This window comes from Panthera onca, chromosome B4 (genome assembly GCF_046562875.1).
Source record: "Panthera onca isolate mPanOnc1 chromosome B4, mPanOnc1 haplotype 2, whole genome shotgun sequence".
Taxonomy (NCBI): Eukaryota; Metazoa; Chordata; class Mammalia; order Carnivora; family Felidae; genus Panthera; species Panthera onca.
In genome coordinates, this window is record NC_138345.1 from 14181606 (window position 1) to 14197049 (window position 15444).

Below are 15444 nucleotides of genomic sequence, written 5' to 3' on the forward strand. Positions count from 1 at the left end.
ATTTATTCTAGAAATGTTTGTGAGCACTGACTATATAGCAGAGGTTGGTCCTAGGTCCTGGAGACACAAAGGTGAAAAGATTATGTTTCCTGCTCTCATTAAGGGTCAATGCAGTTGGAAGATAGTCATGCAAACGAAAGGAAAAGGCTAGTGATTCATAAAATGCCATTAGGCAGCTGGAGACACAGCTTGGCTGAAGACACAGAGCTTCATAAAGGAGCTAAGATTTTGGGGAGCCTGTGTGGCTCAGTCGGTTAAGTGTCTGCCTCGCGATTTTGGTTCAGGTCATGATCTCACGGTTCATGAGTTCAAGCCCCACACTGGGCTCCATGCTGATAGTCTGGAGCCTGCTCGGGATTCTCCTTCTCCATCTCTCTCTGCCCCTCCCCAGCTTGTGTGCACTTTCTCTCCCTCTCAAAAATAAATAAATAAACTTAAAAAAGGTGCTAAGATTTTTATATGGTCAAAATTTGAAAGGCAATGTAGAGAAAAGTAATCAGTTGTATAAGGGTAGAGTTATTAGAAGTAACTTAAAAATGTTTTTTAAATACCTTTATTGGGATTTAATTCACATATTATAAAACTTACCCATTTAAAGTGTACAATTCAGTATTTTTTGGTGTATTCATGGAGTTATGCAAACATCACCACAATCTAAGTTTAGAACATTCTCATCATCCCAAAGAAATGTTGTATTCTCACTCTTCCAGATTTCTTCCAACATTAAATGTCTTTATAATAATGAAAAATCAAAGCATAAAGATAGAAACGTTTGATCTCTGCTATTGTGGGAAAGCTGTACGCTGTGTGCAAAACAGACCACAAGTACGTCATCGTGTCTTTAATTTTTCATTTTATTAGTGGCAAGGTTAATAGGCATGTGAAAATCTTCACAGATATCTACATATGTATTTAAATAAAAGAAGAAAAAAAAGGAGTTGAAAAAGTGGGGGTTTCAGTGGTGACTAGTCCATGTTTATTTACTGTATAAAAATCTCCAAGTGTATAAAACTTGATTTGCCCCTTTTTTCCACGTCTTCTAAGCCAGCTGTAAGAATTTCAAAAGGGATATCTAAGATATACATAGACTCTAACAGAAGCATGGTACAACATGAATTATGAAAGTGATCGGCAGTGTTATGGCGAGAAGCAGATACTCTCAGTGCATCGACAGAGTGTTCCTTAAGCGGCGGTGCTGCTCGGGAACTGATGACTGGTAGGTTCACCTGACCTCAGGTGCCCCCTTTCCTCCATTTGCTTCCACATCTAAAGTGGCAGAGGGTCCACTGTGTGTGTGATGGTCCTCTGTCAAATGTCCGTCTCTGCAGAGAGGACCACTCTTGGCTGAGACTGTGAGGAAACCTCAGATCTCGCTCCGTTCCGGGTCCTAGTCTTGTTCCTGGCATCTGTCCTTTCCTCCGGGTGTCTGTGTGACCCAGCTCATGGGGTCCTACATTTATGTAGCCCTAGGGGTTCTGAGTTTCTTCACGAATGTTAACTTTTAAAAGGCAATGGGTGGGTTTTCTCAGGGTCCTTCTAGAACCCCAAATCCTTAGGAGCTAATCTCTATTGGCCCAAAGTCAGGCATGATGACAAGAGTTAGGGTGTTATGTGGGGGCGGAGAAACCTGTTTGGCACTCCTCCAATCACATATAGACAGCCACCTCCTTGCCAAACCAATTCTACCTGGAGGACTAACACAGAAGACCTGCAGAGGCTGGTGTGGGACCCTCAAACTCTCTGAGGCACCTGCGGTTCTCACCCACAGTCGGCCATATGCCCTGGGAGCCAGACTTCTGTCCTTACAACTTGAAACTGCTACCGTGACAGGATTTAATTCACAACTGGGAAAAATATGAACTGCGTCAGAGTATCCTTCCATGAGCCTTGCATTTGGTTTCCAAGGAAGATCTGCAACTATAGCCAAATGGCTGGCCTCCAGGCTAAGGCACAACAGAAAACTTAATGTCTGTGAGTTTGGCTCATCTTTCAAATAAAGTGTGATTGCTGACGCTGGGAATACAACTTTTCCAACTGCTTTGTAAACCTAAGGATTTTGGTCCACTTGCTCTATTATATGTAATAGGATATTAATTAAAAAAATAACTAATGCCAGTGTAAACATACATGCTTTAGATACGTAGGTCTATAAAATATTGCACATAAATATAAAATTTGTTCAGCATTTCTTCATGGTAATTTTTCATGATCATAAAAAGGCTACAAAACTGTGCAGATTATATAACTTTGGCTGGTCAAGTTTACTTCAGAAACGATGACATTACACACGACTATGGATTATTTACAAGAGTTTTAAACATCAACTTTCTGTGGTGGTTAAATTTTAGGTGATGGGAGAATAGCTTAAATAAAGGTTATTTTCTGAAGTTGTGTATTATAAAGATTAGCGGTAAAAATGAGTAGTAAGGTTAGAATAGGAAATTCTAAATAAAATTCTTAGGAATCCCTTTTCTGGGTTCATCTCACATCTGCATAACTTTGTATTTCTTTCCCATGTATGCTTGATGTGTCTTCTCTGTGTATATAGATTTGAGGAATAGTAGAGAAATAGGTGATTTAATCCCAAGCTAAGTATTGCTGTTGTTCCTTATAGACATTAAAAATAATGTTTACCCATATTGTAAAACTGTTTTTGTATCAATGGACTCAGAAATTTTACCCTTACTTTTAAACACCACACAGGTGTGAGAGGACCTTGAAATCTGTGTATTGCTAATTAAGTCAATAGAAAGCATTTTTTTTTTTTTTTGTATGAAAGGAAATATAAATACAACTTTTTGCCAAGCTAAATCAAGCAGATGTGAGTCCTCGGAAAGTGTGAATCCAAGTGATTTCAGGTAGCAGGCAGCTAAGTATTAAGTGAAACTGTCTGCTTTTTCTTAGCGCTGTCTAAAGATGTTCTGTGAATTTATCTGCACCAGATGGTTACCTTAGAAGGAAATTTAGTGAGTGATTTCGAGAACCAGCTAACCAAATCTTAATGTCCAAATCTTCTAGATGACCAGGATATCTGCCCAGAGACATGGAAAATAAATAAATAAATTGTTATCCTCAGTTACAAGATTATCTTTGTCGTTTCAAAAGTACTTTCACAGTACCAACAACATATGCTTGTCTCCCTGAGCCATAACTTCATTAGAAATGCTTCTTTTCCATAGGGAGGTGTCAAATATTCCGCTGGATACAGTAGTGTTGGAAGGTTTGGTCCTAGTTCACCTTCTGAAGTTGACCGTAATTCCAATAGTTCATCTCTGCGACTTGAGTTGGATTTACCTGGAAAGCAACTTGAGTTCCCATGCCCATTTCAGAGTGTCTGCCAAAGGCAGAATGACTAAAGCAAAAGATGTCTTCCGTGATGGCTAATGGTTTCCACAGTGTTGAGGACGTTACCTCTCCCAGAAGGGTCTCTGGGCTCCGTGGCATCTTCTCCAAAGTGCAGCACAGATGAGGTGATATTTCTGGGGCCCTTCCATTTCCTAGGTCGCTGGCGGGTACAGGGAAACCTTTGTTTAACCTTTATGTTCCTTCTTTGCTTTGAACAGGACCAGTGTTCGAGTGTCTTGAACTTTGCTTTTGCTTTTCATGTCTCAATGGTTTTCTCATCTGTGAGTTGTTCCCTGTCATTCATGTCATCCTGGGGTGGTCTTGCTCTGTCAAAGAATCCGCACTGTGAAAAAGAGAAACGGTGTTCTGGGAATGGGTGAAACTCCTCGTTCTAAGAATTTTCACTTTATTGTATTTTCTATAAGAAACTGAAGCTCTGTGGATATTATCTGACCAATTCTCTGAATTAGGAGGGGAAAGCTGAGGATCCTTTACCTGCGGTGACGAATTTATTGCATAAGGCAGAGTGTTCGTGCTAGTGGGAGAATTTCCCTGTGTTATATAATCCACTTAGGGACCTCGTATATTTTTCCTGAGATTATAGCAACAAGGCCCAAAGATTTCCTCTCTGCTTTTCTGCATGTTTTTTGGAGCCAGCAGAAGTGCTAACTGCTGCTGGCCAGGGAAGGGGGACTCTCTCCTGAAGTGTGTCATAGGCTATCTCAGTGTGGAATTTAGGAAAAAGAGAGGAGAAACTTGCATATCCCTCTGTACTTGTGGAACACAGAGCATATACAGGAAAAGTAGATTGTCATTCTTTGTCTAGAAAGGTCATTCCTTTAAATCCCAGAACATCTAAGCAACTTTCTAAAGATCAACCAACAACTTGGGGAAGAAGTGATTCTAGAATCTTAATCCTCCTGAATTTCAAATTAGTATTTGGTCTAGGAGAATCTAACTTTCCCTAGAAATCTTGACCTCAATTCTTATTTATTGCTTCTTACACCAGAAGCCAAATGCATTGGGTTTTGTTGATAACTATTGAGTTGTCTTTTTTTTTTTTTTTTTCTGCAAGACTAGGACCATATTCTGTCAATTGCCACACTATCATTTATGGAAACAAAGATGGTATAAATAACAGAATAACACAAAGGTCTATTTCAAAAGGTAAAAAATTCAGTAGACCGTGTAGGCTCAGGATGGCACAAAACAATTGATAATGATCAGGAAAGCCATTATTTAGCTCACATGGCAAGGTTTTCTCCATTTTTTAAGCATGCCACAAATTGTTTTAAGATAAAAATACACTATGATTTTGGGGAACCCCAACAATAGTGGTTAACTAAGATGTGACTAGATTAATTACTCTTACAGTCATGTAATTGTGCCATTGTTTCTTTTTTGGAATGGAAAGGTCTGTGAAACTTGGCAGTCGTGTTGGTTTTCAGGCCAGAAACACATGAAAGAATTCATTAAGCCTTCCTAATGGAGATGGACTTATTGGCAAGATCAAAAAAAAAAAAAAAAAAAAATTCCAAGCATATAACATGCATGATCTATTTGGCCCAAGAGTCCAAGTATCAGTTAACTACTATATTAATTGCATTTGTGGTGCTTAAAAAGAAACATCTCAAACAATTGCTGATGGGACCATGTCAGCAAAAAGCTTGAGATCTTGATTAATTAAACAAGAAAAAGAAGGCTTCACAGTAACATTTCCACCACAAGTATATTGGAAAGAAGATCACAGGTCTTAGCTAAGAAAGTCTAACTTTCTCCGTATTTATTTACAAGAAATCTCCAGATAAAAGCAGCATTAAACACTCTTGGTCTTCTTAAATGTCAGCTACACAGGCATAGTAAGTTTGCCAAGACAAACAAGACACAATTTTCCCTTTATGTCTGTTAAAAATCCCCAAATCGTGCCTCTGGCATTGTCTTTTCAAATCACTAGGTGGATCCTTGTAAATCCCCTCAGTGGCCTCTCTACTCAAAAAGAAAAACAAAATAAATAAACTTACCTTCCATAAAGCTAAGGTTAAGATGGCCAGAACCAATAATCCGAGAAGTATTGCTAGTATTATTACCCATAATGGGATTGAGAAGGAAACATTTGGGGTTGCCCAGATAACTGATGTCTTAATCTGAAATGGAAAATAAAGCAAATGACCTCAAATTTGAAAACTGTTGGGTGAAATAAAGTAGTAATTACCATACAATACTGGGAGTAGTTCTGAAAAGATCCATATAATAGTTGAAATCATCCTAGGGGAGATCTGAATGTCTACAGAACTCAAACATAAACTTAAAAAACAGCACATTCTGAGGTCTCCTAGGTTGAATGGAAGATCTAATTACAGACACTTGGTGGGTGTTTGGCTTAGAACAGCCCAGAAACCCTGGAATGGAATTGAAGTGGATCAAGACTGAGAACCAACAAGGTGAAAAGAAATGACCTTAAATTGGGCTGGACCTTTTGTGGCAGTAATGACTGCCATTGACCCTATGAAAGGCCAAGTCTGTCCACACACATTTCTCTACAGAACTGGGCTAACCTCACTGAGAAGTGAGTTGAATTGGATCCACTGGACTGTTGAATGTGCAAAAAGATTAGAAATCACCTAGTATAACCACCACTACCCCCCCATTTTATTGATGAGAAGATTGAGTCCCAGAGGAGCTAAGTGAGTCACACCACTAATTAATGCCACCACCTCTTTATCTCTAGCTTCTGTGTTTATGATGGCCCACAGCCTCACTAGCCATCTTGGAGTTTATGGGAGTAAGCAAAGTGAATGCTAATTGTCTGGATGCATTGGGGTTGCCTTCAATCCTAGATCCAGTTTTCGGTTGCTGTTAGAACTCATTTCATTCCCCACTGTTGCAAGGGAATTTGGAGGAAAAGAAGACCTTCCCAGCAGGACTGCATGCTCAGTGTCCATGAACCACCCCTCCCCTCCCCCATGAGCAGAAGCAGCTCCCCTATTGCCCATGTGCTGGGGAAATGTGTCTCTGGAGACCCCGACGGCAAAGAAGCTGTAGACCCCCAGACAAAACCAAGAGACCCAGTCACGCTGCTGACACCTCTGCCAAAGAAAATAGAAATGAAAATATTCTTGGATCTGAAATGTTATTCATCCAGGCAGGTCTATCTGGTTTTAGAGAGAAGTAAGCACTGCCTCCGTTAAACCAGGCAGAGTGCTCCTCGTTTTAACTGTGTTGGTTGGAAGGATCATAGGTCCAGTTCTGATACATGTTTGGGACCTCTAGGTCACAATTCTCTAACCCACTAGTCAAGAGATGATGGACTCATAGCAGAGGTTGGTGGCTCTGGAATGTGTCTTGGCTGGAAATGTATGGGTGTTTTCATAGCCTGTACCCAAGTATTGGGCCCTGACCATGATCACCTCTTTCCTCTGCCTTCTTAACTAGATTGGAGCATCCTGCCCCTGGTTTTCTCAGCTTATTAGGCTTTTCACTGCTCCTTCATCTTGGTCCATTTTCCCTATGCAGCGGACATACTGATGACTTAATTCTCTCAATTCTCCGGTCCCAAGCATCATTGATATTCAGACCAAACAAAGGCATCAACAGTAGTGAGACTGCTAGTCATTCCACATGCACACTAGTGCCAGGGACTTGCTCCCTGCTCTCAGTGAGGAAAAGGCTGGCCATAACCTCCTTACCATTTATACCTTCCTCCTTCGCCCGTTAATGCCCATTGCCAGCACAGTCCCTATTTCATCCAACGCATCAGCAGGAAGTACAACAATTCCATGACCATGATGGGATTACTCTTGCCCTGCTTGTTGCAGTCTAAGGACAGGACACACGGCATGTGAAGAAATGATGCACTGAAGGACTGAAAGCAGTCACAATGCCACCTGGATTCTGCAGCCTAAGTGACTTACTCTAAAACAATCCTTTGCATGTATATGGCTACATGAGCAAGATAGGGACTGATGACTTCTGAATCACTTCCCTTTATATTCTTTTCCCTTAGTGAATTACATCTAATACCTATGAAATCAGTGCTCAATCCTCCTCTTAAAGTGTTTGGAGGAAGGACATGAGGTGATCTTTCAGAATGAAATAACATTACTGGAAGCAGACTCAAACAATTTTGGTAATGAGAATTTCAGACTTTGAAACTACCAGGGATGGTATTGATCATGTATGTATTCACTGGCCAGTAAGGGTGGCCCAGGAAAGAGAAAATCTGGAGCCACGGCCAATTCTGGGGTTTCTTATAAATGTTTCTTCCCCCCGAACTCTAATTTCACTGAGGAAACAACATAGTTTCAGGCTATACTGGGTGCATGTGTTAGAGATTGCCAAAATTTACTAGTAGGTACTTTACAGTAATACAGCTAAAAGGGTTGAAAGAAAGTCCATAGACTATTCTGTTCACATTGTTAGTTTAATAAAAAGCAATGGATTGGGAGAAGAGCTACTAACAACTTTGCTGGGTTTCTTGGCTACTGTAGGCTTTGATGTTGTTATTTAAAAAACTTCTCATTCTTGGGGCACCTGGATGGCTCAGTCAGTTGAGCTTCTGACTTCAGCTCAGGTCATGATCTCGTGGTCTGTGAGTTCAAGCCCCGAATCGGGCTCTGTGCTGACAGCTCAGAGCCTGGAGCCTGCTTTGGATTCTGTGTTTCCCTCTCTCTCTCTGCCGCTCCCTGCTCATGCTCTGTGTCTCTCTCTCTGCCAAAAATAAATAAACATTTAAAAAAATTAAAAAAAAAATAAACTTCTCATTCTGTAGAAACAGGTAGGGAGGTCACTTACAAAGAATGATGCTACATATGTGGACTTTTTTTTGCAGCAATGATGGAAAAATATGAATAAAATATTAAATTGAACAGGATATGCTTATTAGAGTCTCTTGAAGCAGAGAACAGCATATAGGTACAATTACAAAATCTATTGGCTTTTTGTTTGCATTCACTTCCAAAGGTGCTGACAGTAGTGTCTTAAAAATGTCTGAGACCAGATGATTGCTACTGTCCTATTCAGTTCCAAAATTCTGAAATTCTCATCACCCAAACTGTCATCAGTCTGCTCCCAGTAACATTATGCTCACTTAAAAAATACCACTCCATGGGGCACCTGGGTGGCCCAGTTGGTTAAGCGTCTGACTTCGGCTCAGGTCATGATCTCACGGTCCGTGAGTTTGAGCCCCGCGTCGGGCTCTGTGCTGACAGCTCAGAGCCTGGAGCCTGTTTCAGATTCTGTGTCTCCCTGTCTCTCTGACCCTCCCCTGTTCATGCTCTGTCTCTCTCTGTCTCAAAAATAAATAAACGTTAAAAAAAAATTAAAAAAATAATACCACTCCATTCCCCTTCTCTGGGTATTTTAAACGTTAAGATTACACATGTCATGTACATTTCCTGTAAATCATCATATGTAATTAACCAGGAGGAAAGGACAAAGAGTTCTAAAAGAACACAAACTCAAAACTTTCCTCCTGTGCCTGCATTCTGCTTTGCTTGCCAGCTGCTTTTAGGACATCCATGTGGCACTGAGGCTGCCCAATCTTCTCAATCTAAAATGGGAGCAGCTGCAAAGACCTTCCTTGGCCCCTGGTGTTTTCCTAAACTTATCTAGGCTTTTCGCTGCCTAGTCAAGAAGTCACTACACCAAGGCCAGTGGAAATATGGAAAATCAACAACACTGCCCCAGAGCATTTCTCCAGATATCCAGGGCAGGAGAGCTCATCGGTTGTTGATGGAAAGAGGTGGATGAAGAGTCAAGTGTAACACGTCATTGGAAGAGTCACACATGTCTTGGAAAGAGAAGTCTTTCTGAAAACACATTGATCAGGGAGTCATGTGACATATTCATGTCTATAAATGGCAATGGGGGCATTTCATCCGTGGGTGGAAATAGGTAAAGCCCAGCCTTTCCTGAAACTCAATGCTTTGTATGAATTAGAAACTTGAACTGCACAGGCAAACTTACTAGGGAAAGACTTAATTGACTACTTTTATATGACCAAAGCTTATTTAAATCTGTATCAGTGCTATGGAAATTTCAGAATGGTTTGGGAAAGCTTGGCACGAAATAAAATGTTGGAAAATACTGAAGCTTTGTTACTCATTGTTTATGTTCATCTTGCAGCTCATTTTGTTTTTTTGTTTTTGTTTTTAAATTTTTTAACGTTTATTTTTGAGACAGAGAGAGACAGAGCATGAACGGGGGAGTGTCAGAGAGAGGGAGACACAGAATCCGAAACAGGCTCCAGGCTCCGAGCTGTCAGCACAGAGCCTGACGTGGGGCTCAAACTCACGGACCGCGAGATCATGACCCGAGCCGAAGTCGGCCGCTCAACCGACTGAGCCACCCAGGCGCCCCATTGCAGCTCATTTTGATAAGCCCACAAGAAGCTTACATTATCCATTGGAAAGTAAATAGTAAGAAAAACAGGTCTTAATTGTCAGAGTTTGTCATGACTAAACACTAATTTACTGTAATAACTTTTCACTCATTTCAAATAAGACTGATTTAACACTCCGATGTTCTCTGGAGCTCTGTAGCTATTATCACCAGCTCCAAACTGGAACCTTGTATAACCCTGCAATAGATGAGTGCTGTCCAACAGAAATATAATGCAAGCCACGTGTGTGACTTAGGAATTTTTTGAAAAAGGAAAAAGAAAGATGAGACATTAATTTTAATAATTTATTTAACCCTAAATATCCAAACTATTATCATGTCAACATGTAGTTGATAATAAAAATATCCACAAGACATTTTATTTATTTTTGTTCTTTATTTTTTTTAAACATTATTCATTTTTGAGAGACTGAGCCCAAGCAGGGGAGGGGAAAAGAGAGAGGGAGACACAGAATGTGAAGCAGGCTCCTGGCTCTGAGCTGTCAGCACAGAGCTTGACGTGGGGCTCAAACCCACAAACCGTGAGATCATGACCTGAGCTCAAGTCAGATGCTTAACCGACTGAGCCACCCAGGCGCCCCTCCACAAGACGTTTTAAATTCTTTTTTTTTTTTAACGAAGTCTCCAAAATCCAGTGTGTATTTGATATTTACAGCATATAACAACAAACCAGATTTTCAGTGGTAAAAGCAAAATGTAGTCTCACCAAAAAAATATAGCTGCATTTAATGGACAAAAAATCTTAGACTGCTACAGTTTTTAGGTTTACATTTAAATGAGTTAAAATGAAGTCAAACTTCTAGTTTACTTCTTCAGTCACAGTGGCTACATCTCAGGTACTCACTATCCACCTGTGGCTGATGGCTACCATACTGGACTACATAGCTCTAGAACATTCTGTATAGTCTCACACAAAGGTGTGATTTGCCCAATTACCTAAGCCCCTCCTTGTAAGAATCATTCATCTAGAAGGTGGTCCGATGGCAGAAAGGGTGTATTGAGGACTAAAGGTTTCCTTTAAAAATACGAGCAAGTGATTATATATTTCAACTGCTTTCAGAAAGAAGGGTAGGGGCACCTGGGTGGCTCAGTCGGTTAAGCGGTTAAGTGTCTGACTTTGGCTCAGGTCATGATCTCACTGCTCGTGACTTTGAGCCCTGTGTCGGGATCTGTGCTGACAGCTCGTAGCCTGGAGCCTGGAGCCCATTTCAGATTCTCCATCTCTCTGCCCCTCCCCCACTCATGCTCTGTCTCTCTCTCTCTCTCTCTCTCTCTCTCTCTCTCTCAAATATCAATTAAGAAAAACATTAAAAAAAATAAAGAAGGGTAATGTTGACTAACTGAAGTACTTAAAATTTAGGGTGAAAAACTTAAGTGTGTGCCAACCAATCAACAAACTGTTTCAATTCATCTTTATGTATCAAGAACCTGTAGCTATTTAAAGAAATAGTATAGGGCCGCCTGGGTGGCGCAGTCGGTTAAGCGTCTGACTTCAGCCAGGTCACGATCTCGCGGTCCGTGAGTTCGGGCCCCGCGTCGGGCTCTGGGCTGATGGCTCGGAGCCTGGAGCCTGTTTCCGATTCTGTGTCTCCCTCTCTCTCTGCCCCTCCCCCGTTCATGCTCTGTCTCTCTCTGTCCCAAAAAACGTTGAAAAAAAAATTAAAAAAAAAATAAAGAAATAGTATAAAATTTTAACAATTCACTTATTATAATTATCTGCAATCTTAGGAAGTGAGATCCATAAATTATAAATGGAATTTAAACTTTCTTAAAGTGATGCTAAGTAGGGAACATTTAATCTTACCTTCATCATGTCATAAATCTCGTTGTTCTTTATTACGGTTGAAGGACCATACATAACTTTTTAATATGCCTACATTTTATCATTGACGTTTATGATATGTTTTTGTATATTTGACAAAATACCAAGGTAGAAGGAAAAAGCTCCCTTGTATTTGCAACTGTAATTAATGTTGACATCTGTATTTATGTCTCACAAAATCTTGTGTAAACATACTTCATAGGGGTCGCAAGAATGGTTTAAATGTACCAAGATGCCCTACCTACAGTGCCATTTAGAATAAAATAATAACATAAAGTGGACCAGCTGAACACACATTTTAACATTTCAATAGCCCCTATGAGATAAGCAGTTTGAACTCCACAAATAATTGTTGAATATAATAACTCTATTTTAAGGTTCTAAAGCTGTGCTAGCAATGAAATGGATTTACAGTTTCTGTATGAGGTTTTTGCTTTAAAAATATTTTTTAATGTTTATTTTTTAGAGAGAGAGAGAGACAGAGCATGAACGGGGGAGAGAGAGAGAGGGAGACACAGAATCCAAAGCAAGCTCCAGGCTCTGAGCTGTCAGTACAGAGGCCGACGCGGGGCTTGAACTCAAACCGCAAGATAGTGACCTGAGCCACCCAGGCACCCGTGTAGGAGGTTTAAGGAAAGATTTTCGCTAACTAGTTTATAACAACTACAATTGCAGTTACTAGACAATAATATTCCTTTTCTGGATGTAAATTATAGAATTTGGCTTCGGTGGCACCACATACAAATGCCAAAGATGATTATTAAGCAAAGTGTTCAAATGACTGAATCCTGTTTTTTTCTCTGCTGCGCTTTAATGACTCTGTGTTCAGTTTATTCCTTGCCTCATGCAACCTTTCCCTCACCTCTGAACACGGCCAGAGTCATGCTTCATGAGTTCATTTGTCACAAACAGACATGCTGCAGGTAGCAAATGGGGATTGCTCTCTTCTTCAAAGAAGCTCACACCGGGCTCAAAAAAATGGCTGAATCATGACCTTGTTGCCAAGGAAGTACAAACAAACTAATCAACCCGCACAAGGGCCTAGGAAAACAAGCCACCAGTCTCTAGGCTCATCACAAAAAAAGTATCCGAGAAGGTTTACCCAATGGCAGAGTAGGGATTGGGGTTCATAATTATGATTCCCAACTACCCATTCCAACTGATTTAGCGCCTTAAAGCAATTCTCTTCTGCTGCTTTCTTTTCCATATAAGAAAGACCTTTGAGAAGAACTTGCTAGAAGAAAACATCAGCCAGCCCAAAGCCCAGTCCTCTCAAAGCAAGCCACAGGAAAATCATTTCCCTTGAGCGTGGGGTGGGGCAGATCTGCGAGACCTCAGAGAACCTTCATTCCGAAATGTTTTCCCAATAACCTTCATATTCATGATGTGGTAAATCATTCACCCCAGATAACAAGGCTTTTGAAAAATGCAATGACAGGAGTGGTGGGGATGGGGGAAGCACATGTATCTGATGATTTTGTGGATCTTTTGAGATGGGTTGAGAACAGCAGGCTGTCACCTGTGGCCAGTGCAGAAAGACACAATACTGTTGATGGGACTGACTGTAACATATGTTTCTTTTATGAAACACATGCTCGGAGAAAACAAAGGGACCCAGATTTATCTCCCTTAGAGCAACAAGCCTTTGAACCTCTTCGGAAGAACATCCTATATTAAAAACCCAAAGCCTCTGTCTTCTAGGTTGAACATAAATCCAAACTGTGGTAGACATCTTGCTAAGGAAAGAGAAATGAGCCACATAAAGAAAGATGTGGCAGTGCTTACTTTCAAATGCCACCAATGTTTACTCAAATACTTTGACATTTCCAGTTTGGGCTTCCTCAACCTAGAGGGAGAGGGTAAGGCATTTTGGGAGGGTTGCTATTACTGACTTGAATACCTTGTTCTAGGTATTTTATTAACCTTCTTGACAATGCTTCATTTTATTAACCTTCTTGACAATGCTTTCAGGTGAATATGGCTAATAGCCCCAGCGAAGCAGAGTGATTTCCTGAAAGTTTCTTAATTAGAGTGGGCGGAGCCAGGATGAAGCCCGGAGAATGTGTTTTTTTTTTTTTTAAACTGTATTTCAATTTTTTTTAAATGTTTTATTTATTTTTGAGACAGGGAGAGACAGCATGAACAGGGGAGGGTCAGAGAGAGAGGGAGACACAGAATTGGAAACAGGCTCCAGGCTCTGAGCTGTCAGCACAGAGCCCAACACGGGGCTCGAACTCACGGACCGCGAGATCATGACCTGAGCGGAAGCCGGCCGCTCAACCGACTGAGCCACCCAGGCACCCCCCGGAGAATGTGTTTTGAAACACATTGGAAATGTGGGTCTTGCTCCGTGCTGCCAGACTAGGTGCTAGAGATTCTCAGTGCTTTCAATGTTTTGGGGTTTTTTTGTTTTGTTTTGTTTTGTTTTTGAGAGAAAGAGTGAGCACAGGGCAGGGGCAGAGAGAGAATCCCAGCAGGCTCTACACCATCAACACAGAGCCCACCGTGGGGCTCAGTCTTACCAACTGCGAGATTACGACCTGAGCCGAAATTACAAGTTGGATGCTTAACTGTCTGAGCCACCCAGGCGCTTTTAAAGCACAGTGCCAGACCTACTGAATCCTGATGTTTGGGGTGAGGTCTTAGCATGTTTTTATCTTTAAAGTCACATGAGTGATGCTTCTTTGCATACTCAAGAGTTGCAAATCACTAATCAATGGATTCATCTAATTTAAATGGCTAAAAGTAGATCAGGCTATAGAAAGATTAAATTTTATAATTACATTTAAGACCTAGGCTGATAAGACACATTATGATAGTATCAACTTATATACCATCCACAGCAGTGCTTCTCAAATTGTTCTGGGTACACGATGCCCTGATGATTTTGAGAAAATGAAGATTCTAACTCAGCAGGTCTGAGTTGGGTGTCAGTAATGTTTGATAGCCTCAATTTGAAAATAACATTTCATTCAAATGAAGCTCATAGTGTCCTTTTCTTTTCAGGCAAAAATTATAGTTCTTTGCCTAGAAAGGAAAGATGACTGTCTAAGGTCATCCAGCTGTCCCTAAGGAAGAGACTCCTTCCTCCCCACCTCACTCACCATGCTGTCCTTAAAGTTAAACAATCAGAAAAGAAGTAAATAAATAAACAATTAAACAATCGGGGCAATTTCAATATAATGATCATTGCTATCTGGGCTCCTTTCAAACAAAATGGCTTGATTAAAAAGTGATATTAGTCTGGGGCACCTGGGTGGCTTAGGTGATAAAGGATCCAACTCTTGATCTCGGCTCAGGTCATGATCTCATGGTTTGTGAAGTTCAAGCCCCGCCTCAGGCTCTTCCCTGACAGCGTTGAGCATGCTTGAGATTCTGTCTCCCTCTCTCTCTGCCCCTCCCCTGCTTTCTCTCTCTCTCTCTCTCTCAAAATAAATAAATAAACTTAAAGAAAAGTGGTATTAGTCCTGCACTCTCAAGTTTCTCAAGTTAATGTAATAAGCACTTAAATGTAGCACAAGTTGAATAGTGATTTAAAAAATGATTAGTTCAGTGAAATTATTGTGCGTCTATATTTTTCAGATACTTACTCCTATGCTCCCCTCTGGGAGTTTTGCTGGCTGATCTTGATAAGGCATCTTCTTAACTTTGAAGGACACCAGGGATGCAAGAGAATAGGGATCATTTTTTCTCTGAAATTAAAAATATATATTTAAATATATTCCAAGTAAATCTTTTAGAAGTTACAATGGCAGCCAACTGTTTTCAGTGTCTCCCATTTCCAAAGCAAAATTCCACCTTCTTTCTTTCTTTCTTCTTTTTCTCTCTTGAAATAAATTTTTTCCCCATCCTATGATCCATCCATCCATCCATCCATC

The 15444-nt window shown here is 40.6% G+C and overlaps 1 protein-coding gene across 1 annotated transcript in view; it reads right to left on the minus strand.

Moving 5' to 3' along the window:
* Positions 1 to 537: 537 nt before the first annotated feature.
* ITGA8 (integrin subunit alpha 8) overlaps positions 538 to 15444 on the minus strand; it is a 185968-nt gene continuing 171061 nt past the window's right edge. The window contains exons 28-30 of the mRNA XM_078450391.2: positions 15157 to 15258; positions 5367 to 5489; positions 538 to 3688 (exon numbers count right to left, since the gene is read on the minus strand). Coding sequence (XP_078306517.2) covers positions 3602 to 3688; positions 5367 to 5489; positions 15157 to 15258 — 312 coding nt within the window. The 3' untranslated portion in view covers positions 538 to 3601. The remainder of the gene's footprint in view (positions 3689 to 5366; positions 5490 to 15156; positions 15259 to 15444) is intronic.